The following is a 26553-nucleotide window of genomic DNA, read 5'->3' on the forward strand; positions in this document are numbered from 1 at the left end:
GCGGCCACTACGCGATGAACAAATAGTTCCGCCGTCAGCAAACTTACACTTGCAAATACTCAATGCAACAGCAGCAGCAGCGACAACAAAACACACACGCAGACAAGTGCACACATGCTACCGTAATGACGAATGTAATGGCATTCGTCATTACGGCAGCGCTGTAATTGTGTGTGCGGAGCCTGGGTGCCTCCGCTGCGAGCAGCTGTACGGGGAGGTGAGTGCGGTGTATCCCTCCGCAGGCGAAGTTATTAAGTGAAATTAACATTTCATTACTAAATAGATAAAGCAAATTTAATTAGAACAAATATACGTGTGAACAAGGGTAAAAGGGGCTGCACATGACACATCGATAACGTCGCGATAAAATATTAATTGGAAAGTTTTAAAATTAACAAATTTACATCTGTTATCTCCCCCTTAAAGACACGGCGACATCATCCCATGCAGTGACTGCGCACATTTTATTTGATTTCTAACAGACAACAGCGACGAACGCGAACGAACAAGCCCGCTCGGTCAACTCTCCTAACAAATCCAACGCTGTCATTTGACTCGCTCGCTTGTTTGTGTGATTTTCTAATAAAATGCAAAACAAACAGCGAGGTAACCGCGCATTAAAACGCACTGCACCCACTGCATTGCTTTACACCGCACATCCATTGGGGCCACTTGGGGCCACTGCAAATCCATTGGGGCCACTTGGGGCCACTGCACATCCATCGGGGCCACTTGGGGCCACTGCACATCCATTGGGGCCACTTGGGGCCACTGCACATCCATCGGGCCACTTGGGGCCACTGCACATCCATTGGGGCCACTTGGGGCCACTGCACATCCATTGGGGCCACTTGGGGCCACTGCACATCCATTGGGGCCACTTGGGGCCACTGCACATCCATCGGGGCCACTTGGGGCCACTGCACATCCATTGGGGCCACTTGGGGCCACTGCACATCCATCGGGACCACTTGGGGCCACTGCACATCCATCGGGGCCACTTGGGGCCACTGCACATCCATCGGGGCCACTTGGGGCCACTGCACATCCATCGGGGCCACTTGGGGCCACTGCACATCCATCGGGGCCACTGCACATCCATCGGGGCCACTTGGGGCCACTGCACATCCATTGGGGCCACTTGGGGCCACTGCACATCCATCGGGGCCACTTGGGGCCACTGCACATCCATCGGGGCCACTGGACATCCATTGGGGCCACTTGGGGCCACTGCACATCCATTGGGGCCACTGCACATCCATCGGGGCCACTTGGGGCCACTGCACATCCATCGGGGCCACTGCACATCCATCGGGGCCACTGCACATCCATCGGGGCCACTTGGGGCCACTGCACATCCATCGGGGCCACTTGGGGCCACTGCACCTCCATCGGGGCCACTTGGGGCCACTGCACATCCATTGGGGCCACTGGACATCCATTGGGGCCACTTGGGGCCACTGCACATCCATCGGGGCCACTTGGGGCCACTGCACATCCATCGGGGCCACTGCACATCCATTGGGGCCACTGCACATCCATTGGGGCCACTTGGGGCCACTGCACATCCATTGGGGTTACTACACTGCACCTGAATTGGGGCTACATCGCACATCTTAGAGCTACACTGCATCTGTACTGGAGCTTATCAGTTTTTCAGTTTTCAGTTTCATTAATTTGGTATGGCCCTGTGAGCCATTCGGCTCTTGAATCGGGTGCAAACGCAACAAAAAAAACGTGAACAAGACAACTTCTTAAAGTGACTATGGGCAAACAGAAAAATCCAGGAAAAAACTGCAAAAATCTTTCAGAAAAAAAACACCGTACACCAATGCACTGTGCAAAAATCCCAGTGGGATACAAGTCAAACAACAACAACCACCACAAGATAACTTAAATTAAAGCCATCATTCTAACTCCGTACTACAACAAACAACACCTGTATGAGAACTACACGGCATCTGTAATGAAACTACTCTGCAGCTCTATGAAGTACATTCTTCCAAACCTTGGGATAAACTGAAAATGCATTTAAAGTCCAGTGTACTTTACTTTAGTGTACACTAGAACGGCACATTCACTGACGAGTCACATTAGATCACTTGGAATAGAAATTCCTGCATAGTTGTCAATGCTTTTGGTTCGTAATTTCATCGTTCTTTGACAAGATTCCATCAATTTTACTTATCAAGATGATATCTCACCATGGATGTTAAATTTCGCGCTTGTATATATCGTTCTGTTTAAAATACAATATTTTACTGGTAGGAACCTCCTGGTTACACCAGCCCACAGGGATTATTGTGTCCGTCGTGCAGGGAGGGGCTGGGTGGGGAGGGATGGGCTGGGTGGGGTGGGGAGGGTGGGGAGGGGCTGGGTGGGGAGGGTGGGGCTAGGTGGGGAGGGGAGGGTGGGGAGGGGCTGGGTGGGGTGGGTGGGGCTGGGTGGGGAGGGGAGGGGAGGGTGGGGAGGGGCTGGGTGGGTAGCGAGGGGCTGGGTGAGGAGGGTGGGAGGGGCTGGGTGGGGCTGGGTGGGGAGGAGCTAGGTGGGGAGGGGCTGGTCACCCCGTGGTGCCCTTATAAAACTCAACGTTTAACCTACTCACGCCGGCTTGTGCCTGCCCTCACAGTCGGGCATATTTGCGGAATACACCACGCCGCCGTTGACCCTGGCAATTGACCGAGCAATCCACTGAGCTATAGAGGTTTTTTTTCAGAAGTGACCTGGCTACATATGATAGCTCAACGAAATGACTTAGGGGCCGTCCATGAATGACTTCACGCGATTTTTGACGATTTTTGACCCCCCCCCCTCATCGTCACACGGCGTCACAAAAGTCAGACCCCCCCCCAATATGACGTCACAAAGCTCTGCTCCCCCCCCCCCCAAAAAAAATGCTTCAAATCGCTTTAAACTATTGTCATTGTAGTGCATATTTAATGCGCTGCTGCACTCTGATGTTGTAGGAGAAAACATTTATTAAAAGGTCTATTTAATTCATTAGAACGTCTTGTCTATATGTATTTAAAGTTGCGCATTTTGATGTGACGTCACATTTCTCAAACCCCCCCCTCGTCACACATCGTCACAAATGTCTGACACCCCCCCCCCCTAGGTGCGTGACGTCATTTATGGACGGCCCCTCATCACGTGGAAATTTATGGCAGCGAAATACTCGAATAAACCCACGTTTATTGGCTTCATTGTGCGTGCGCCTGATACTGCACCGCAAGTCCACTGGGATTTTGGATCTCACTGCACTTGAAATGGAACGGCATCGCTGCTGCTGCTGCTGCATCGCATGTCTCTACGGGAGACCCTTGGATATCGCGTGGGTCATCGTTCCTGGAAAGTGCCGCGAAAGCCAAAACCGCGATATTCAAAACCTAAACAATGGTGTTCGGGTACATGGTCACCAAAAATAGACACATCACAATTGAAACAAGCAATGAACTGCGTGCCAAATAAACTAAGAAATGTACATAAACACGTAAAGCCCCTGTACAAACAAAAACATTCCAAGACATAGAAATGTAATACGGAACCAATACTTAATCGATGATGATCCAATGTGTGTGTGTGTTTGTCCGCTAATGGAAAGCCGTAGTGTAGTGGTTACCATACCCGGTCACCCGAGGTGCGGTGGGTAAACATCGCCACTGGGGAGACAAAGGCGGCCGGGCGTGGTGCTCGCCACCCACCCTCTCGTGTGTCGTCCCGGCCTTCATAGGTGCTCGCTAACAGCACTTGTCCCAACAATCTGGGGGGGGATCTTTGTCCGCGAGATGCTAGGGGGCCGTCCATAAATGACGTCACGCGATTTTGGACGATTTTGGACCCCCCCCCTTTCGCCACACGGCGTCACAAAAAGTCAGACCCCCTCAAATATGACGTCACAAAGCTCTGCCCCCCCCCCCCCCCCCAAAATATAAAACATGCTCCAAATCGCTTATTTATTGTGGCGCTGCACTCTGATGTTGTAGGGGAAAACATTTATTAAAAAGTATATTTAATTAAGTAGAACGTGTTGTCTATATTTATTTAAAGTTGCGCATTTTGATGTGACGTCACATTTCTCAACCCCACCCCCCTAAGTGCGTGACGTCATTTATGGACGGCCCCTTAGCACGGCAAAGGTGCCAATGCCTGTCCCGCTCCACACCACCGCATCAGCCCCATGATACCAACACTTTCGGGGGCGCTATACCCGCGAATGGCCAAAACCAACGCCCGCGATCGCTAAATTCGCACAGAAAGAGTTTGCCCACCGATAGGTCGAAACCGCGAAAGATAAACCCGCGATATTCAAGGGTCTCCTGTTTTACAACATACGTTGAGCCTGCATGCAAACTAATGAGATGATGCTTAGACTGTAACTCGCACGCGTGCTTGTAACTGCTGCACCGCTCTGCTCCACTTTGCTTTGTGTCACTGCAATGGCAGTGCATTGCACAGGCAGATAAATACATTGCACGTGCATTGCAATGCAGGTTTTGGCCGTGCCATGGCACTGCACTGGGGCTGTAACTGTCCTGTCCACGGTGCACCGCACTCGGTACACTGCACCAAATATCCTGAAATGTACCCGGTCCACTCCCTCGGTGCACCCCACCCGGTGCATTGCAACTTACGCACGACACTGCACCCAGTGCATTGCAACTTACGCACGGCACTGCACCCAGTGCATTGCAACTTACGCACGACACTGCACCCAGTGCATTGCAACTTACGCACTGCACCACCACCCAGTGCATTGCAACTTACGCACGACACTGCACCCAGTGCATTGCAACTTACGCACTGCACCCCACCCAGTGCATTGCAACTTACGCACGACACTGCACCCGGTGCATTGCGACTTACGCACGACACTGCACCCAGTGCATTGCAACGCACGACACTGCACCCAGTGCATTGCAACTTACGCACGACACTGCACCCGGTGCATTGCGACTTACGCACGACACTGCACCCGGTGCATTGCGACCTACGCACGACACTGCACCCGGTGCATTGCGACTTACGCACGACACTGCACCCGGTGCATTGCGACCTACGCACTGCACCCCACCTGGTGCATTGCGACCTACGCACTGCACCCCACCCGGTGCATTGTGACTTACGCACGACACTGCACCCGGTGCATTGCGACCTACGCACTGCACCCCACCTGGTGCATTGCGACCTACGCACTGCACCCCACCCGGTGCATTGTGACTTACGCACGACACTGCACCCGGTGCATTGCGACCTACGCACTGCACCCCACCTGGTGCATTGCGACCTACGCACTGCACCCCACCCGGTGCATTGTGACTTACGCACTGCACCCCACCTGGTGCATTGCGACCTACGCACTGCACCCCACCCGGTGCATTGTGACTTACGCACGACACTGCACCCGATGTGGTCGCAACTCGCAACCACTCATCCGCCACACTCGTACAAAACCCGCCACCTTCCGGCGTATCATTAGGGACACATTTTGTCGACCGGCATGATCTTAAATCATACTTTACCCTGAACTCTTTCGAGCAACGTATCGGCCACAGTCCCGTTATTTTGCACTCATATTGACCATGAAATATATTAATCGTTTGGAATTTGAACCTTATGGCGGGACCCATGGGGTCCCATAAGCCCCTGGCTCTCGCATAAACATTATATTAGAATGTCAAAAAATACTTTGCTCTTTTTCACGAATGGGTTTGAAGGATGGTGGCAAGTGTTGTCTTGGTAAACTATGCCTTTAAAAATGAAAACTACTTACCTGCAGTACCTCTATTTAAATACGCTGGAGAAAAAAGAATTTACACCCCTCTGTCAATCATCCTGTTTCTTAGTGTGGATTTGTAAACAGTACATAAAATAGTACGCATTTTCAATGCGTTGTTCATATTGTAACAAGCCTTTATACCAATGTTACTCTACAGAGTAGTGGGTGGGGACTATGGCTTAATTGCAAAAAAAACTATCTGCACAGATGCATACGGACAAGAGAAGTCTTATCAAACAGGATGAATTAACGGTGCAACGCATCTCATCTGTTCAATATCTGCAGGTAATAGGATTTGGCATCGATTGATCCTGCCTGCAGACATTGGTAGATAAGAGAGTAGTTTCACTGTATTTTGCATACCGTGATGACAAATAAAGGACTTAAGGCAGTTTTAGCAGCTTTGGATAAGACTCATTATCCTTATTCTTAGGTTTTTTCGGTAAAGTCACGTAGGTAAAAAATTATTTTATCTTACTTTTAGTAATTTAAATTTTTTACCTACGTGACTTTACCGAAAAAACCTAAGAATATGAATCCTTGCAGTCACGAAAGCTTCAAATCTAGAACTCATGATCCTGCCAATACCCGAGCATAGATTGATTTCGCTTGTTCAGCTCTTCTCGCTGGACACGTGACATTACAGAACGATCCGCGCCACGTGGGTCGCGGCGTTGATGTGCGCCGTGGGACGGAGTCTCCAAAAATAAATTAATTACGATTTTGACTTGCGTTTCTTCGGGGCCCCGGTGTCCCGTCATGAGGTTCAATTCAAGCATTCGCAAAATAGCAAAAAAACTATTATAATGCGTTGCGTAATAAAATGGGGGAATGAACGCTTTTCAGGCGGATTGCTCGCGTGTAAATATCGAATCGCGGTTTGGGTTTTTTGGCAGCCATCGGCTTCCGTAGCTCGCGAGTCAGACTTCTGTATCGGAACGCGGGCCTCAGTGACGTCATGTCTCCTCGCTCGTAGTGACGTCATCTCTCCTTGCTCGCTGTGACGTCATCTTTCTCTGATCGCGGTGATGTCACTCTCTCCCATCCCCGCGTGCAAACTCAATGCGGGTGACGTTCGCCTTTGCAAAGCTGGTCCAAAGATTGAATTTAAAATGCAATTAAACTACTTGCTTAAATTAAACGTGCATTTATCCACGGCGTCTATTACAGCATAGAATACTCGTGCACCTTTTTGTCGGTCCTCTGCTGGACGACGGCCTTCCAACACACCTATTTTGGGTCACGAGTTGGGGAGGGTGGTGGTGGGGTTGGGGTTGTTGTGTAACCACAGTTCACAACGCCGGTCAACAATGTGCGTTGTTGAAGGCGGGGAGAATAAAAGTGCATTACAATGCAGTTTGCTGCACTGTTTACGAGCTCTGCAACATTAACCCCCCTGCATCATTTCCTCGTGACACACTTTGATGATTTGCTGTGGCTTTTCCTGATGAGCGCCAATGTTACGCAACCCGTCTTAGTCTCTCTTGTAGGTCGTACTGCTGATGAAACCCATCCACGCGTATTGATTTTTAAGACTTTCTCCGGGTGGTTGACGGTGGTGGGAGTGGACGATGCCAAATGGGGAGCCGAGTTCGATTCCCGCTCACGACCAATAACTAGTGACGATTATACTGAACAGGTCCTGGGCCTCCCCTAGGTCGGCTCAGCCTCAAATCAGTACCTGGTTCGGTGTGTCAGCATCGCCACTGGGGAGACAAAGGTGGCCGGGTGTGGTGCTGGCCACCCCATCCCACTCGTGTGCCGTGCCAGCCTTCATAAGTGCTATTCGCTAACAGCACTTGACAATGGCAAAAGGTCATCAAAGCCACGTGGCCATCGCTTCCTTCCTTCTGCCACCTTTCACAGCTGTTGTATAGTGGGAACACACGTCCAAGGTTTTTTTTGTATCATAACGACCACCAGCTGGCTTGAGGTTTGGCTTTCCTTTGTTATTATACGGTCGAAACGTCCTTCGAGGACTGCTCGTTCTGTCTCAGAGCCATCTCATCTGGCTTAACGTCTTCGAGGAAAACTAAAACGTAACATTGTTTGAACAAGGCCAAATTAAGGGAAATTAAACGGAGCTTTCAATTCCGCGATTTCCACCCCCCCCCCCTACGCTAATGCATCGCAGGGCTGTGGGAGATCACGACGGCTTGTGGAGAGGCAGCAGTGGAGTGATCATGGCTGATGATTTTCATTATTCACAGGTAAACTGATCCCACAGGCTCACTACACCTGAGGCCCTGGTGCCATTGCAGGTGGCTTTAAACCTCCAGGGTGGTCCAGATGTCTTGTGATTCCCCATTTAATTCTCTAAAACGTAATATATTATTTTAAAGCAAGGTTTATTTAAAACATAAATTAATATGCAAAAGGCAAAAAAGATAGGGGTCAATTAATTGGGGGATCACAAGATATCTGGGCCACCATGTAGAATCTCAATTTGTCCTGACACGGCTATCACTGGAAAAATAAATACTGTAAGGACAATTGGCCTCCTTAACGTATCTTTCCCTTCACAAAAAAAAATAAAAGTAATTTATAACACATCCCATCAGCCACGTGGGCCGTCTGGGAATGCATACTTTCAGCAGCGTAGGTTCAACACAACTGTGGACCAGTTTCAACATGCAACGTCTCATCAGCAATCCAGGCTTTGCGTGCCCCAATTGGTGAACTGCCAGTTGTTTATTATAGACATTGACCTTCTCTTTGGCCCGGAATCAGAATCTTTAGTGACACTGGAGGAATCCGATGAGCTATGAAGCTCTTTCAATCCACACACACAGATGCCCAGCACGGTTTAAGGTAGGCGCATGGCTTGTTGGATAACGCGAGCCCCATTATGAGCTCACAGCACCTCAAACAGGGGCCCAGGTTGAGCCACGGGTGGGTTCCTGGCCGCTGGGTTCACACCTCGAAAATCCCAGGTGGCACCCAACACCGCTCTCTGCTGCCGTGGCCGAAGCCTCCATCGCCTTGGTTATTTATCCCCCTCGGTGGATGATGATCACAACTGTTGACACAGGGGCGGGGTGGCCAAGGCAAAGGCAGGAGGAGTATTTGTGTGCAGACCTATCTGGCGAGGACCTTGTGCCACACACACACGCGCACACCGGCTAGGCGCTGAGCCAGAGAGAACAACAGGCAGAGCAAGCAGCAGGCCAGCAGCTAACTACGACAACGCCGTCGTTGTCGTCGCTTCTCTCCGCACACGCGGGGGGCGGGCAAGGCACGCCAGAGCAGGAAGGACGGAGAAGGGAAGGGAGCGTGTCACCGGCAATGAAGGCCAAGGCGGTCATCCTGGCGTCCCGTCCCGGTGAGTGAACCATGCGTTCACTTTCAGTGCCCCCCCCACTCTCACCACCGCGAGCGAACCCGGGGCCATGTGCTCACTCACACTGCCTGCATGCTCACACGTGCAGCGCAACACCCAAGACAAAGATACCCCGTGTAGCCCTAACAGACTGTTGGAGCAAGTGCTGTAAGGCGAACACATGTGAAGGCCGGCACGGCACACCAGGGGTGCGAGTGGCAGGCCAGAACCATCCCCGGCCGCCTTTGTATTTCCCAGTGGTGATGTTCATTTTCCACACCATGGGGAGACGCGCGCGGGTTGGACTGCACACACTGACACAGACCTCGCACACGAATACATTGTAGCAGCACGCATCACACAGTTGGCCCATGGCTAGACCACCTTTATTTTTACCTTTCCTCCTTCACCTGCATCCGCTACAAAGCATTGGCTAAACAAATACGGCTTAGTCTATCGGCTGAAAGACCTCTACGATAGTATTTAGGCAGTGCACTGCGTGAACGATGTGTACTCAAGCATTTCACGTTTACTAGGGCTCGTCAGTGTGCTGCTATAGGGTGCCAAGGCACGTTCAGAAAAATAAAGCGAAGCAAACGCCTTTTGTCCACGTTGATTTAGGTCGCGGTATTGGCAGAATCAACTGCAGTGTTCGTGCCTAGTCATACAATTTTTTTTATTCTCGACCACATTTAACCGACAGGTAATTGTAAACACTAACTTTCGAATGTATATTTTTATTTGTGAAAAGTCAGATGAAAATATGAAGTTGCTTCTCTCGCGAAATCCTTTGTGGATGACTTATCCAAGAACAAACAATGGATAATGGGATGAATTCCTGCCACTTTCACGTCACTCCTCTATGAATATTAACATTTCGCGAGCAGGAAACATCCATCCACGGGCAATGCTAGCTCTCGCAGGTCGAATGTGGCCACAAATATTAGTCATAAAGCAACAGAGCTGAAGGTAAGAGGACATCCCACCGTGGATGGATGGCCTTTCAGCTGATTGACTAAGCTATGGATTTAATTTGTTCATGTTGTTTTATTCATTTATACCATATGATGCACTTTCCAGCCACCTCTGATACACTTTCAGGTAACTAACCTTGTACGAATGCTTCCATTAATCCGTTTTTATGTTGACAATTAGCACATTATTTTTTTATAACAATTATGGAAATGTAATGCACGTGAAACGTGAAAGTATAATTTAGGCGTACGGAGCAAACAGAACCGTGATGAAACAATAAAAGTTATATTTAAAAAACTTATTTAAAAACACGCTTTAATGAAATGTACTGTACGAGTAAGGGCAGAGCTCCACGACTCCAGGAAGTGGCCCCGAAGCTTGCCATAACGTAAGGCACCGTGGGCAATTACAGCCAACGTCAGTTGAGCGTGGACAATTAGACCCAAGCCGAAACATAACATATAAAAAAGATTGTTTAAAGATATATATTTTTATGATAGAAAATAGTAATTGTCATCAGTATGACATAAGTATACCAAGTTTGCAGTCGATACCACATTGGGAAGTGGGTTAAAATTGAGTTAAAAGATTTGAGGATACAACAACGACAACAACAACAGTTCATAAAAAGCGTGTAATAATGAGACACAGGATGGAGATGGTTGAAGCCAAACAATGGGAATTGATTTTTTACTCGAATAGTGACCCCAGGTCGTGACACTTGATTACACTCAAATTCCGGAGGGCGTCTCGGCGCTTCGCCCCTCGCTTGTCGCCCCCACTGATGTCCTCTTCTTACCCCCCCCATGTCTACATATACTACTGACTATTGTATGTAGGGTGTGTAGGCTGGAGGCATATTTGTCTACAAAAAGATATTTCTTTTTTGGTTAGGGGGGGGGCGGTGACATACTTTGGGGTGGGGTCAACAATTTTTGGAAAACTGTTGGATCAACTTTTTACCCCCAAATCTGGGAGGGGGGTCCATTTTCTACAACTTTTTGATCCAGGCCTTCGGAAAAGCTCGCATAAGTTAGTTGAAAGACAAACGGAGCGCCGGGCTTTTATAATAGAAGATTCACACAATCACTGTGGGAGTGAATTGATAGATTCCCACTTTGTTACCCTGCCTTGCATGTATGTTGAACTTCTTTCGCACCGTACGTAGCCAACCATGCTAATTGGAGGTGCGGGGGAAGGAATCAGAGGTGTACGGATACTGCTGAGATTCCACTTCTCCATGGTGCTGCGATAGGTGCCGACGGGGAACCTAGGATGGAGAATTTCAAGGTGCAGGAGCAAGAGGTGGTGGAGGAGCCCCCCGAAGGGCACGTTGTGCTGAAGACGATCTACCTCTCTGTGGACCCTTACATGGTAACAAAGACAAAGGTTCCCTCGTATAGCCTTTAACAGACTGTTGGGGCAAGTGCTGCTAGTGAGCACCTATGAAGGCCGGCATGGCACACGTGGGGGTGGGTGGCCAACACCACGCCCGGTCGCCTTTGTCTCCCAAGTGGCGATGTTTACACATCGCACCAGGTATTCATTTGAGGCTGAGTCGACCTAGGGGAGGCCCAGGATAATCGTCACTGGTGTTGGTCGTGAGCGGGAACCAAACTCATAGCACAGCATGCTAACCGCTACCTGTGCGCGTTACATGGTAACGCACACACACACATGCAACACACGCATGGGACTACCCCAGGGGAATCGGTCTAATGCGTGTGTGATACTCCCAGGCTACGAAGTCGCCAGTGAATAACAGGGTGGTAAACGGGTCGCTTGCTGTGGTCTGGGACTGCCTTTGTTGTTATTTTTGCTGCCTTGCCCAATCTTGATAAATCGGACTTATGTAATAAATGTATCTGTTATTTATTTATATTGAGTGATCTGCTAACCATGTTGCATTGTATGTTGTTGTCACTTGCTGATCCGCCGATACTGGACATTTGTGAAAAAGAGCTTCATCGCTCATCGGATTCCTCCAGTCTTTATAAAGATTTAGATTCTGATATATATTTTTGACTGGTATCCCCTCTCTCATATGTGTGGGGTTCTTCTCTCTTCAAATTATCTGGTGTCATCACACAAGCATGATATATACCACGAATAATTACATGGCCACAATTTAAAATCTTTGAGTCTGCGGTCTAAAAACAAGGCTGTGTAGCGATGCCATGTGACATGGAAAGGCTGAACTTGTGGTCACATTGGCTGTCAAATCCCCGATTGCGCGCATTATTACTGTTACCTCCAATTTAGGCCTCTTTTGTGCCATGGTGGCTACAACTGGAGCTTGCTAACAGCACTTGTCATACGCAGACCCACGCGTGTGCGTGCGTATACAAGCTCGCTCGCAACACTGGCCCCAAAATTATGTTTAGGCTATACGGGGGATCTTTGTATTTGTCTTTGTCCATACAAGTGCATTACTCACCACTACACACGTGCATGCACACACGTTGCTGGGGTGTGCGTGTCCGTGCCTAGCTTATGTGAGGTGAGCTGAAGGTAACCATTACAGATGAGTGAGCCCAGGGGAGAGTTGCCACCGAGATATCGCGGTTAGACACTGCATGGTAACGAGTGCACAGTCGTCTACGGACGTTTTCGTAAGTCGCCGTAATGTAGCAGACATCACCGAAATGGATGTTTATTTATTTATCTATTTCACCCACTTGGATTAAATGTGTTCATGATTAAAAAAAATACATTAATAGTGCAGGCAGGACAACCGTACGTTTCGAACAACGCATTTCAAGCAACAACAACAACCCACAGAAAAAGTACACAGCCTCTGTGCATTATGCAAAAACCATCAGTTCCCGAAGAATGGCATTGTGATCCTCTTGTCGTATGTCACCATCAAAATAAAACGTGAGCAAATGCGACCGACTATACTTATCAATACTCAGTGCTGCAAATGCTTGCCTCTGGGAGTGTGGAAGTGGGAACTCCACCTATATGGTTTGCAGAAGCAGACTTTGTAGCAGTGGACTTTGGTGACTAGACTATGTTGATGAGCCCTAGTAAGTGTGAAACCAGCCCAAAGTCATCTCTCATATTACTGCTGCCTATCAGTCACGTCATATTTTCTCAAATTTATTTTGACGGTGGCTTAAGACAAGAGGACCACAATGCCCTTCTGCAGGAACTGATGATGGTTGTTGCATAATCCACAGAGGCTGCGTGCTTCCCCCTAGATATATTCCTTTTGTTTCATTTATTTCATTAGCATCGTGCCATGAGTAAAAGACGTTCTCCAGCAGGAGTTCTTGCAGTTGGCAGCGTGGCATCACATTATATCTTTGGGACCTTTTTTTTCCAGTATCAAAAATGAGAAAAGGTTTTGCCCTTTCTGGCAATAAAACAGGTGTTAAGATGTTCAAACACCAAATAGATGCCTTTTGCAAGGAATCAAGTCTGCATTGACCACACGTACTTTGTGGTGAACATGCAAACAAACATGCTCTGATAATATATACATTGCCTTTGAAATTGATTTGCCTACACCAGTTTGTTTGGATGTTTTGCCACCCGCGCTGTACCGGGTCTGCGTGTGCCCAGCGCTGCCGCATGAACGAGGACCCAGGTACCGACTACTTGTCGGCGTGGACGGTGGGCGGCGTGGCGGAGGGCGGCGGCGTGGGCGTGGTGCTCTCCTCCCGCGGCGAGGGCCTCAGCCCCGGGGACGTGGTCACCAGCTTCTCCTGGCCCTGGCAGACGCACGCCGTGCTGCCCGCGAGTGGCCTGCAGAAGGTGCCCACCCGCCCGTCCGCTGTCTCTCTACCAGGCTCCCGCGTGTGTTCAATCAAATGTGTGGGACTGCGTGTGTGTAAGTAGGTGTGAGTGTGGTGCCAGTAATCTCAGTCAATCAACCCATGGCACCTGGGTCTGTTCCGTGACCTGCCACCAGCGAGACTTTCACACTTAACGCCTTAGGGTGCACCTAGCCTGGCACAAGCTCTGTGGTGATATCATTGCCATCTATTGTTGTGGTTCTGTCCACCCCACCCCCTCGTGTGCCTTGCTGGCCTTCGTAAGTGCTCGAGAATAGTAATTGCCCCAACAGTCTGTTAAGGCTCTTAACGGGGATCGTTGTTGTTTATTTATCTATGCCCTGAAGTGCACCAAGCCTGGCACAGGCACTGAAGTGACGTCACCGACACTTAGTGGCGAATGGTGGCTGTTGTTGCTATGCACTTATGTGTGGTGCATCTGTCAGTTGTACTTAAGTATGCCTTGCCGGGCTTCATAGGTGCTCGCTAACAGTACTTGCCCCAACAGTCTGTTGAAGATATACGGGGGATATTTGTCTTTGTTTTGGGGAGTGGTAGTGTAGCGGTTAGCATGCTGCACTATGAAACCAGCTACCCGAGTTCGATTCCTGTTCATGGCCAACACTGGCGGGTGACAATTATCTGAAACAGTCCTGGGCCTACCCTAGGTCGACTCAACCTCAAATGAGTACCTGATGTGGTGTAAATATCGCCACTGGGGAGACAAAGGCGGCGAGCACCTATAAAGATTGCCATGCCAATCTTTATAGGTGCTCGCTAACAGCACTTAACTCAAATCCACTTAAGGCTATAAGATGAATCTTTGTCATTGTACATGTCTGTGTGTGTGTCACTGTTTCTGCACATGTGTGTATAGAATTGACCAAATATCTTGCTCGTTTATCAGATCTCTGGAGAGTGGATTGTTGCATTTCCTCTCTGGGACTCTTCATGATCTTTGACCCTGTAGCCTCAATGTGAACTTGTATGGCACAAGTGCTGTGATTATGTCAGCGCCACTTAGTGGTAACTGGCAGCTGTTGTTATTCGTACGTGTGTATGTAATTGTTTTCACATACGTGTGTAGGTGAATACAATGTACTTTTTTACATGCCTAGATCTGCGTGTGTGTGCCTATCTGTATGGTCCTAATAGGTGCTTGCTAACAGCACTTGCCCCCACAGTCTGTTAAAAGGCTATACGAGGGATCTTTGTCTTTGTTGCACCTGTATGGGATCTTGTGTATGTGTCTATTGTTTTTATTGTGTTCATGTGCCTATCTGTGTGCGTGAAGAGTCAAAATGGAGATATATTATGTTGTTGTTGTGTGTTTGGATCTTTGTGTGCACGTGCACGTCTTATGTAGACGATGGAGTGGTGTTGCAGTCACTAACCCCAGGTTCAGATGTTGGCCATTGTATCTGCATCACTGAGAGGGGGCGTCATCAGTTTTTCTTTCGATTCCGTTATGACGACGTACGTCATCGGTACCCAGGCTCCCACAAGGCCATGCAGGAGGGTGTGTGGCACAGTTTGGCGCCAGCTATCGTAGAGTGCGGTCGTGTCACTACAGTTCTCTGTGGTGAGTACAGTGTCTTTAAAAACAACGGCGCTATGCCTCTCTAAATTGATGCTGAGCCGCTTCCGAGATTCAGTGATGAAGGGTGACGCCCACGCTGAAAGTTGCATACGTCTTGGAACGGGAAAGGGTTAACAGCACTAATTGAAAGCTGTACTGTATCAACACCTCACCTGGATCTCACTAAGGTTGGCTCAGCCTTAACATGCATACCTGATGGAGTGCGTGAACATCAGCACTGGAGAGACATAGGCAGCCAGGCAGGGAGAAGCAGTAGCTTCGTGACTAACTCACTGCACTATGCTCCCAGTGACGTAGACACAATGCCTGGACTTGTGTGACACCAATGTACTTGTTAAAAATAGCTACTCAGATGTAATCTGTAATTTAGTCACTTATCGCTCCCTTTTCACTAATACCACGGTCATTCTAAACAACTTCACGCCTTGATACCTACACCCATGTCAAGGATTCATGACATTAGATTGGGTTTTTATCTCATCCTGGACAAAACATTTGTCTTCCTTCATTACTCGCATTGCACCGATTTGGAACTCCCTCCTTGTTCCTATAAGCTTGCTCAATGTAAGCAATGCTTTGATTCTCATCTGCTGTACTATCATTAATTATCTCTGTCACTGGCTGTTTTGCATGATAGTCCTCTCAGCAGAGTCTCAACACCCTTCTTCAAGAGACTCCTGCTTGAAACTTTTACTGTTTTATACAATATTAGAAATACATTTTGCTGGCTGGCTTCCTGCTTGGATTCCTGCCTGTCTGGCTGGCATGATGCACAATTGCGTATGCGTGGATGGTGACATCACAGCGCACATCTGTGTGATGCCACCCGCATCTCATATCCCTGAACTAACTTCGAGCTGATGCTATGCCTCCCCCCACTCAAGCACCCACCCACCCTCCCTCAACCCATGCCACGGTACCCGTGCAAATGCACGAGATACGCTATCATATTCTACAACTATATTAGACAAAAGTATTGCTGGTTGGCTGGCTGTTGGGAGGGATGGACAGACGATCACATCCAAAGGACCCCGCGGGCTGTCAGCCTTTTACCGATTCGCCTTTCACCATGAGAAGGAAACCGATTTCGTCGTTGTGCAAGCAGAGCCCTCCCCAAGCCTCCCCTGTGTTGCAGCTGGCTCCAGCGTGGCTGGCGGAGCGGCCCTCGCTGGCGCTGGGCGCCGTGGGGATGCCGGGACTCACGGCGCTGCTGGGGCTGCGCATGGGGGGCCACGTCGCGCCGCGCGGCGGGCAGACCCTGGTGGTGAGCGGTGCGGCCGGGGCCTGTGGGCATCTGGTCGGGCAGGTGAGGGTGGGCCCCAAGGTGGGCAGGGACATCGTCCGAATAGAAAAACAAAACGCGTTGATTGGTGTCAGTGATTACAAAAACAAAAGGATGAAAAAATCACACGTGGATTTTATAAAGCCTTCCCAGCACGCGTTGTTCCTCGGAAGTTATTTACATTTGTATGTTATCGTACTATTGGAGTCATTGGATAAGTATTTTTTTCGTATGTATATGCGTGTATGGTAAACTTCTTTCACACCGTACGGAGCCGACCGTGCTAATCGGAGTTTTCAAGCATCGCTGCAACCTTCCGGTGATATTTTATTGCATTTGCTGGAAAGAATAGGGAAACAGTGTGTATATTGTGAAGAAAATAGGCGGACGAGAGCAGGTTGGAGTTCTTTTGGACAGAACTACAATGACGACAACGCCACTTAGCGGTGAATGGTGGCTGCTGTTGTGTATGTGTGTATGGTAGTGTCGGTGGTGCGTCTGCCAGTCACCTCAAGTCAACGCATGGCACCTTCTGGGTCTGTTCCATGAACTCCTGCCAACGAGCCTTGAACAACACCGCGTGGCCTTAAAGTGCACCTAGCCTGGCAAAAGTGCTGTGGTTATGTCACCGCCACATAGAGGAGAACGGCGGTTGTCGTTGTTTGTTAGCACACTGCGCTACAGATCCAGTGGTCCACGTTTCATTCTCGATCACGGAAAACTTCGGTGACGAATATCTAAATAGGTTGTGGGCCTCCCCTAGGTTGACTCAGATTTATATGAGTACAGTTCGTGTCGTCCGAGAGTCATTACACAGTACACGGTGCGAATTAAAAACATCTCCACTGAGGAGACAAAGGCAGCTGGGCGTGGTTGCTGCCCGCACTGCCCGGTGGTGTATTACATTGTCCTTCACATGTGCCCGGTCACAACAGTTGCCCCAACAGTCTGTTAAGGCTATACGGGGGGGTCTTTGTCTTTGGTGTCAGATCGCACGGCTGGAGGGCTGCAGCAAGGTGGTGGGGGTGTGCGGCTCGGCCCCCAAGTGTCGCGTGCTCACCGCCGAGCTGGGATTTGACGCGGCGGTCGACTACCGCGCGGAGGACCTGGCTGGGCAGCTGCGCTCGGCGTGCCCCAAGGGGGTCGACCTCTACTTCGACAACGTCGGGGGGCCGCTCAGCGACGCCATCATCGAGCAGGCGAGACGGCGACGACCACGCGGCAGTTCGACGTCCCCGTCGGTTTTTCGGTTCGCGATAGTCGCGTCCTGTACTCGCGTTGTCCGTAGAGGTTGGGTTTTTTTTTAGGGGGGGTTTGGTCAGATGGCTTGAATGTAAAATGTGTCGTTAAACCCACCAACCACCCGACAACGGCCAATCGGTAAGGTTGATCACGAAAACGAAACGTGACGATTAGTTACTACTTGGGCACGCTGGTGCGTTGGAGAGTAAACCCACACATGGATAATATTGGTCGTGAAAGTCTACACACATTAAACTAAGCTCACGTGGCCGTTTCTGTAACTTGGTGCTACTTTGCAGACGGCTATGCCGTTCTCTTTGGGTCCTTGCACGTAAAACTAATATATTTAATGAGAGTCGTCTCTTGATGCACGACTGCTGCATCAAGAGAGATTGATGATGTGCAACAGCATCATCCTTTAAGGTAAGTTCATTTCTAAACTATTATTTAATATTTTAATAGTTCGTTGCATTTACTTTATGTTTATTATAACCACTTTTTTGTGTGTTATGATAATTTAAATGTGTTCAATAGCTCCTGTATTTATTGAAGGTATTTCAATGGAGGTTTTCGTCGAGCCATTATCCTGCAAAAGTTGCTTTTCACGAGCATCTCCGGAATGTATCCCAAATAACGAGGGAATGCTGTACACATCTCATCAGACACATGGCCTACTCAGTGATTTTTTTTTCCACCAGCATTGGTCTAATACAAGCAAACTCTAGACCGGTTTTGACATTCAGTGCCTCATCAGCAGACAGACTTGCTCGAACCAATCCTGGTGAACTGCCAGATGTTTATAGGCTAGGACCCCCTCTGTTAGATACGGGGTCATGTTTTGTGTTCATTTCACTGTTTTTAAATGAAATTTTCCCATATTAACTTTAATTTCGGGAAATGTATTTTGTTTTCCACTATTTTCGATTTTTTTTTATAGGCGTTGCAGTTGTTTTTCCTCTGGCGCTCCGTGCTTATTAATTGCTTTTATAATTTTGGTGAGCCAGGTCACCACGGTCTCTTTGAGTTCTCAGTTTTGGTTCAACGAAATAAACTCGGGAACCGACACGGGGCGCACGCCTCTAACCCCCCAGTGCCTTGGACGCGGAGTCGGTGGACCGCGCGCACACACCACTGCGCGAGGCTCTCTGCTGTGCTCCGAGGTGGAGGCCTGTATCTGCAGTGTAGCAGGAGAAATTTGGCCACAATTTTCACTCTCCCTTGAGTTGATGGTCTGAGACAAACGCGCGAGTGTTGCACACGCAGTGTGGCGCCGCGAGATGTTAACTCTCTCGCCTGGTATGCAGGAGATCATGGGTTCGATCCCCACTCATGACACATGTAGATTTGGGGTTTGCACTTCTCTCTCCCCGTGGTCGCGTGGATTTTTCTCCGGGTCCTCCCGGTTTTGTTCCCTCCACATTTAGAATCAACGTGCTTCTCGAGTATTTGACTGGTATACATTTCCGGCCATTTCCTTGAGCTATCGTTTGTGATAGCCAGGACGCTTCTGAAAATCAGCTACATAGCTGAGTGGGCCTTGCCCTTGTAAAATAAAACATTGTTTAGTTTAAATAGTTTAGTTTATGTGCCATGAAACAACCAGTGTGGTATGGTCCAACGTCCTCCACGACCGCATTGCTGCGTGTGGAAGCCCCGAGTCAGCAGCAAATTTGCAAAAGAGTTGTATATCTACAAATAACATCGGTTCAGCAAAACACGTAATTACAAACCCAGTGTGCCCGCGTGACCTAAGGATATGCTGATACTGATCTCAAAATCATATTCGCGATTTGTAAACATAGCACAGCAGAGGATGTGGCAGCGACTCACATGCCCGTGTGTATCGGCGTAGGGGTGGGTCTGTGTAGGTAAGTGTGTGTGTAGGGATGCATGCGTGGGTTTGTGAACATTATTTAAGGTTTTTGAATAGGGATGTATGTTGGGTTGTGTGGATATGTGTGTGCATGCGTGTGGTTTGCGTGTATGCTCGTGCAAAACTTATTTGGCACATGTCCTGACGGGTACTCTAACATCTGACCATGCGTGTCTGGTGCTCGCCGAGCTTCGTTGACTTCCGTTTGCTGAACGAATACATTATCAGGTCACACTCATTACACACAAAGTGCTTGCCACAAATGAACCACGATACCTCGCTCATCTTGTCAAGGAGCATAAACCATTACGCAAACTCCGGTCATCATTCGCAGCGGCTTTTGACTAGCCATCGAGCAAAGACGGTCACCACATCGCGCGTTTTTAGATGCGCTTCTGCGGCCGTCTGGAACGCTCTTCCTTCCGATATTAGGAAGCCACTGGAGTTATGCACTTTTAAATCTACATTGATAACTAATTTCTTTAGAACTGTTTTTTGCGTTTAGTTTGTTGTCCTTTCCGCAGAATACTTATTAGCACGGTTGGCTACGTACGGTGTGAAAGAAGTTCAACGTATATACATGTTGACTTAAAGCTTTCGTGACTGCAGGAATTCATACATGTGTGAATTGGTATGTTTTATACTCTTTGGTTCTTTTGGTAAAGTCACGTAGATATAAAATACAATTTTATTCCAATTTAGAACTAGGTTTTCAGTCATGAAAGCTTCAAGTCAAGATTGCTATATTTCAGTTTGTGAGTTGATGCGTTTGTATGTTGCCTTCTTGGTAGTGTGTATGTATGAGTTGAGGTATGCATACCTACACGTGCACATACATGCGTACGTGCGCGTGAGGTTTAGGTGTGCGGAGAGCAGTAGTGTAATTATTTCGCTACTGCTGGCGACTTGAGTTCAATTCCCAATCACGGCCAACATCGGTCACGAATATCCGAACTGGTCCTGGGCCTTCCCTAGGTCGACTATGTCGTTAAAAAAGTACCTGGCACTGTGTGTAAGCATCAGCAGTGGGGAGACAAAGGCAGCCAGGCGTGGTGGTTGCCACGCCACCCCCTTGTGTGCTGGCTGTGTTGGCCTACAATAGCACTTGCCCCAACAGGTAGACGGGGGATTTTCGTCTCGTGGTGTATTGTATGTATGTTGAACTTTTTTCGCACCGCATGTGGCTAACCGTGCTAATAAGAGGCGTGGGGGAAGTATAGAACAGCTGGTGTTGTGGGTAACTGGTGTGCGTGCCTCTTTGCAGATGAATGTGGGGGGCCACGTGGTGCTGTGTGGGCAGATCTCCCAGTACAACAAGGACGTGCCCTACCCGCCTCCTCTCCCACTGCACACACAGACCGTGCTGCAGGAACGCAACATCAGCAGGCATGTGCACACAACGATGACAACAACCGCCGCCGCTCGCCACTAAGTGTCAGTGACGTCACCACGGCACTTGTGCCATGCGAGGTGCACTTCCAGGCTACGTGAAGTGTCGAAGGCCCGCTGGCAGGAGGTCACGGGACAGACCCAGGTGCCACGGGTTGACTGAGATGGCTGGCAGTTGCACCAGCTGTGCTCCCCACTGTGCCAACGCTCTGCGATTTAGCCACCCAGGACTCCACTCGTTGTTGTGAGCGTTGCGCCTTTGCCCTCCATTCTACCGAGTGACGTCACCATAGAGCTTGTGCCAGGCTCGGTACACTTTGAGGTCATTCCGTGAAGTGTGCAAGGCTCACTGCTGGCAAGTGGGTCACGGGACAGGCCCGGGTGTTAAAAAGAGTGTACTGGCTGAGATGACTGGCATATGCACCACCTGTGCTCCCCACTGTGGCAGCACATGGGCAGACACGGGCGCACACTAACAGGCACGTGCATGTATGCACGCGCACATGGGCACACAAACTCGTGGCAAGGCTGTGTAGGAGGTGTGCCCTACATACACACATCTGTAGAGGTATGCATGCATGCACATAATCCTTTAATACATACATGCCCCCGCCCCCGACATTGGAATGTAGAATTTTCACCACTGATCGAGCACCACCAATGGGGGTTACTACCACTCTATTGCCCGAGCAGGGAGAGGCTCCCCTTTGACTTTTGCTACGCCGCATCTAACGTGGTGCGTACGCTTACGTAGTGCGGGATACGTGCATGCGATGAGTGCATAATAAGCACGCCACGATTCACTCTTCTGCAGTGCAATCACGTCCCGCGACTCCCTCTTTCGTGACAAAACTCGTCCTCTGTGGCCTTCATCGTGCACGCAGAATCCAAAGTGGCTGCAGTTTTCATGACCCGATTACTCACTTTATGAATCAGGAATACACTCGATTACGTGCAATTGTACTGTCGTTTCCGCTCATCCCACACTGTCCCAATTGTGCTGAATTCATTACGCTTTGTTTACCAGGATATCCTTCATCTTGGGACTCTTTTTTTCAGGAGGGTCCTGACACGCTGCCACTAGCCATAACGTCTCCTGTCACGATTGAAAACTCGAGCAGCTATAGCAGTGCAGCCCTTCCAGTGACAATCAATGAACAAACTCTGTCAGCTACATCACTAAATGTCAAACAAGAGCCTTGAAATACACTGGAGAACTCTATCTAAAGTAATTTCAATGTCTCTTTATCCACGCTCGCGGGACATCTTTTATATGCCCTGCATGAAGTCTTTTGTCACATTTTAATGGCTCGGATATTTTAAGTCTCGGCTGAAATGAGCCACACGGAAGTGAAACACAAAATTAAGTTGACAGTTTCTCGTTGCAATGATTGGATTTGCTTGAGTAGAATGGGGATGGTTTTAGTTTGTATTTGGGCGATTTATCTTCCTTGTACTTTGCACGACTATCATGTGTTTGTATGTTTGCTGTTGTAACGTTCTTCCCCACTCCTACTGGACATCTGTGAAAAAGAGCTTTATAGCTCATCGGATTCTTCCAGTATAAATATTCTGTTGGTCATTGAGCCGAGACTATCAACGTTCCACTCACACGCAAGGCCATGGTTTTATCACAGGCAGCCGTCTGGCCTGGAACCCGTACTGAGCCGGTTGCTGGCTCACAAGCTCTGAGCCCCGCGCCACACCGCCACCACGCGCACTGGGATCCGAGTCTAACGCACGTCCGTGTTTGTATCCAGGGACCGTTTCCTGGTGCTCAACTACCCGGACAAGCACGCCGAGGGTCTGCAGCAGCTTGCCAGCTGGGTACAGAGTGGTCAGCTCAAGGTGACTATTCCTCGCGCTAAAGCAGAACGAGTTTGACATGCCGGCTGCGCTATCGGGAAGGACGTTCTAGGAGGCGATGAAAATCTCCGCGCGGAACGGCAGAGCCTCGTGGTGTTGTGTGGAAACGGGTATGTATGTGTGTACGCTTAACTTTATTCGCACCGTACGTAGCCAACGGCGCTAATCGGAGGTGCCTTCCATTGACAGGTGAAAGAGACAATCATGGACGGGATAGAAAACGTTGGAGGTAAGGATTGAGTTTAAAACACAAGTGATAATACATGATTAGGCGTGTCGATAGGAGCAACGGTTCCCTCTTACAGCCAAGTTAAAAAGGTGCGGTCATGAATCTTGAGACACTGTGCCCTTTAGGGCAAGGTGTATGTCAGGCAACTTGGAAGTTTAACAAATAATGCCGATGTAAGCAGGAAAGGGGTTTTGTTACAGACGGAGCACATAACTAGCATGGGAATTGTGCAGTGAGCAGCAACCCAGAGGTCACGGTGCAGGATCTGGGCGATTGAAATATTGGCGAGGTGTGTGTGTGGGGCATCAACAGCAGTGGTTGTTAATTCCACACTCCTGGAGTGGCACCCAGAGGTCAGCAACCATCGGCGAAGTGGCAGTGTTGATCGGAGCAGTCCTGGGAGACGGAGTGTCAACTCCTGCGGTGGCTAATGAACCGAGCAATAGGAAGCAATGGCAAAGTGTGGTACCATCAATTGGAGTGGCCGATGACCCATTGAACCTGCCTGTGACTTATACAAGACTGCGCATTTAACCAAATTCTAGATTTGAAGCTTTCGTGACTGCAAGGATTTTTCGGTAAAGTCACGTAGGTTAAAAAAGGAAACAAATAAATTAAATCATGATAGAAAACGTTGGAGGTAAATCATGATTTAATGTATTTGTTTTCTTTTTTTAACCTACGTGACTTTACCGAAAAAACCAAAGAGTATTTAACCAAATCTTGGTTCATAATAAAAGTTTTTGGGTTAGATCGCGTTAGTTATAAATGTGTCGCAACCCTCCGCCACCCAACACGGCCAATAAGTAAAAAATGTTGGGCTAAACGAGTACCAATCTGTGGCAACTCTACAGCGGTTGTCCTCAGGAAATGACCCTTGCAATTGGAATGTGGAAGTTTTATCACTGGCTCGGGGTGGTGAAACTTACGGTGACACCATTTTGTGTGTATGAAATGCACGATTAAAACTGAAAAGGTAGAAGAGGGATGAGCCTTACAGATGTTTACAAAAGGAACTGAGTTGTATAAAAGCGGCGCACTCATTACCCGACTACTCTTAATCCATAATAGATGTTACTTACATTAGTTTTGTGATCTCGTGAAGGAGCATAAACCATCACGCAAACTCGAACAAAGACGGTCAATGCATCGCATGCATTCATGTGCTTCTGCTCTTCCTATGCACTTTTAAATATAGATTGACAAACTCGTTTTTTTAGAGCTGCTTTTTGTGTTTAGTTTGTGGTCCTTCCCCTGCACCTCCAATTGGCACGGTTGGCTACGTATGGTGTGAAAGAGGTTCAACATACAAAAACATGAAAATGGTGGCTCTACAGCATGTAGAACAGTTGTCTCAATACCCCACTTAGCTTCAAGTTCTGTATATAACTCAAGACGTAGGTTTTCAAAGGCAATATGACTCGTACATAATTGGTTCTGGGTCAGGCCAGATCAATTTGGCTAAATTTGTCGCAAGACCCTCCACCACTCGACAAAGCCAAACAAATTGCCGCATGGTATACGAGCGTTTAACAACGCACCAATTATCGTTTAAGCTCACACCGGTGAGTTGTAGCAATTTTCACAACCATATTTAACACGGTGTAGTTTGCATCAGGAAAATCCAGGAAGTCTTGACTACCGTATAGTCGCAGTAGTGTGACCGCAGCCCATCTTGTAACTTGGTCGGAGCCACAACTGTGACCATGGCTATGGTATGCATCAAGCCAGTATGCATTGCAAGGTTGGCACTGGCTGCGTCGTCGTATAATGCACGTTGTGTCCTCGCCCCCTGCCCGCAGCTGCCTTCGTGTCCATGATGCAGGGCGGCAACATTGGCAAGCAGCTGGTGCTCTTGAGCCCCTTGTAACGGTGCCCCTGCCACAGCCAGCACGAGGGTGGCAGGAACGGCGGGTGGGCTGGTGCGGCTGTGGCCGCGTGATCTGCCAGCGCATGCCGAACCCCCTATCCAAGTCAAGATATCCGTCTGGCATGCCCGGGGCACACGCAGGATCACATCGTGCGTTAGTAATGGCAACTGCTCGCCAATGGCACGCTGCCCAATGGTTTCAAAAAAATGTTTTGCCAACGGTAGGCCATTGTGTGGGCAAAGAGCACTGCCACTGGCAGAACAGGCGGTTTCGCTCGGTTTTTTGTAGAAACAAAGGGAGGTCCCCTCTGTAGAGAAGCTTTAGCATAGTGTACAGGCAAGCCACAATGGGATTGTTGAACATCAATGTCACAATGCCTACACATTGGCCATGTGGCAGTGTATGGAGTCAATTAGAAATGGGTAATTACACTCGCAATATGTGCTAAGAATTGCGCTTGTGGGAATCGATTATTCAAGCATTCTAATTTGACAAATCAGTGGCAAATCGATTCTTCAATTGAATCGCATCCCCAAATTTAAGTTGCATGGTGATAATCGTTACATGCATTAGTACACGATTTAATCCCATCATATAGTTTGCGAGAATGAATAAATTTGGCTATCACTCCATCTTCCATGTAAACATTGATGGTGGATCACTGATCCATAATTGGAACTGCAGGCAAAAAGCAGGGTCTTGCTTGTAGCTTGCAGCTACTGCCGTGTGAACTAATTGTTGGTACTGCAGCTTGGTGTGGTAGTATTCAACTGCTGGTCATCATCAATTTGAACGGTCAGGATGGTGGATCACACAAGGATGACGATGATGTTGTTTACAGCCACTTTCTATGTAATGAGATGGTGCCGCCTCGAGGTGGCACTACACCCAAGTCGGTTTTTACGGAGCATTATCGCGTTTCCATATATTTCAAGTCAAAATTTATCCAGGCTCTTCTTCCACTTGTAAATCTATAGTAAAAATTGGCCAAATATCTCGTAGGACCATAATAAAAAGGTCTTCATGCTCCTCAAAAGTTTAAAAGTGCCTCTTTTTTCATCAAGGCACAGCAACGTTTTAAATCAAAGTGTCTCCCTGGTGTAGTGCATCCATCGGTGGCTTTGAACCGTGGTTGGAAATTCAAACTCGATTATGGCTGGGGCCAGTGTCTCCATTGGACAACCACTTGACTGCCGACAAAATGGTAGCGAGAGAGTTAATGGGCTAAGATAAGCCCTGACCATATTTGACCTCCCCCCCCCCCACTCTTTACGCACTCGGTTTCCACTCTTTACGCACTCGGTTTCCACTCTTGAAGGAGCAATCCGAAATTAACAAATAAATGACCGAAA

General features: G+C 48.7%; 1 protein-coding gene across 1 annotated transcript; it reads left to right on the forward strand.

The window, feature by feature from the left end:
- Positions 1 to 8763: 8763 nt before the first annotated feature.
- PTGR2 (prostaglandin reductase 2) lies at positions 8764 to 26516 on the forward strand. The gene is made up of 9 exons (XM_078870594.1): positions 8764 to 9098; positions 11326 to 11444; positions 13638 to 13829; positions 16585 to 16755; positions 17721 to 17930; positions 21111 to 21232; positions 22996 to 23083; positions 23291 to 23330; positions 25133 to 26516. The coding sequence occupies exons 1-9, from the start codon at positions 9062 to 9064 to the stop codon at positions 25198 to 25200; spliced, it is 1047 nt and encodes a 348-aa protein (XP_078726720.1). The 5' UTR covers positions 8764 to 9061; the 3' UTR covers positions 25201 to 26516.
- The last annotated feature ends 37 nt before the right edge of the window (positions 26517 to 26553 follow it).

This window comes from Lampetra fluviatilis, chromosome 30 (assembly GCF_964198595.1).
Source record: "Lampetra fluviatilis chromosome 30, kcLamFluv1.1, whole genome shotgun sequence".
Taxonomy (NCBI): domain Eukaryota; kingdom Metazoa; phylum Chordata; class Hyperoartia; order Petromyzontiformes; family Petromyzontidae; genus Lampetra; species Lampetra fluviatilis.

Bases quoted from the DNA above. Each gene is read 5' to 3' on its own strand.
- PTGR2 (XM_078870594.1), top strand. From the start codon at position 9,062: ATGAAGGCCAAGGCGGTCATCCTGGCGTCCCGTCCCG. The intron at 17,931-21,110 runs GCGAGACGGCGA...GCCTCTTTGCAG, and splicing joins GCGACGCCATCATCGAGCAG to ATGAATGTGGGGGGCCACGT. The intron at 23,084-23,290 runs GTGACTATTCCT...TTCCATTGACAG, and splicing joins TACAGAGTGGTCAGCTCAAG to GTGAAAGAGACAATCATGGA.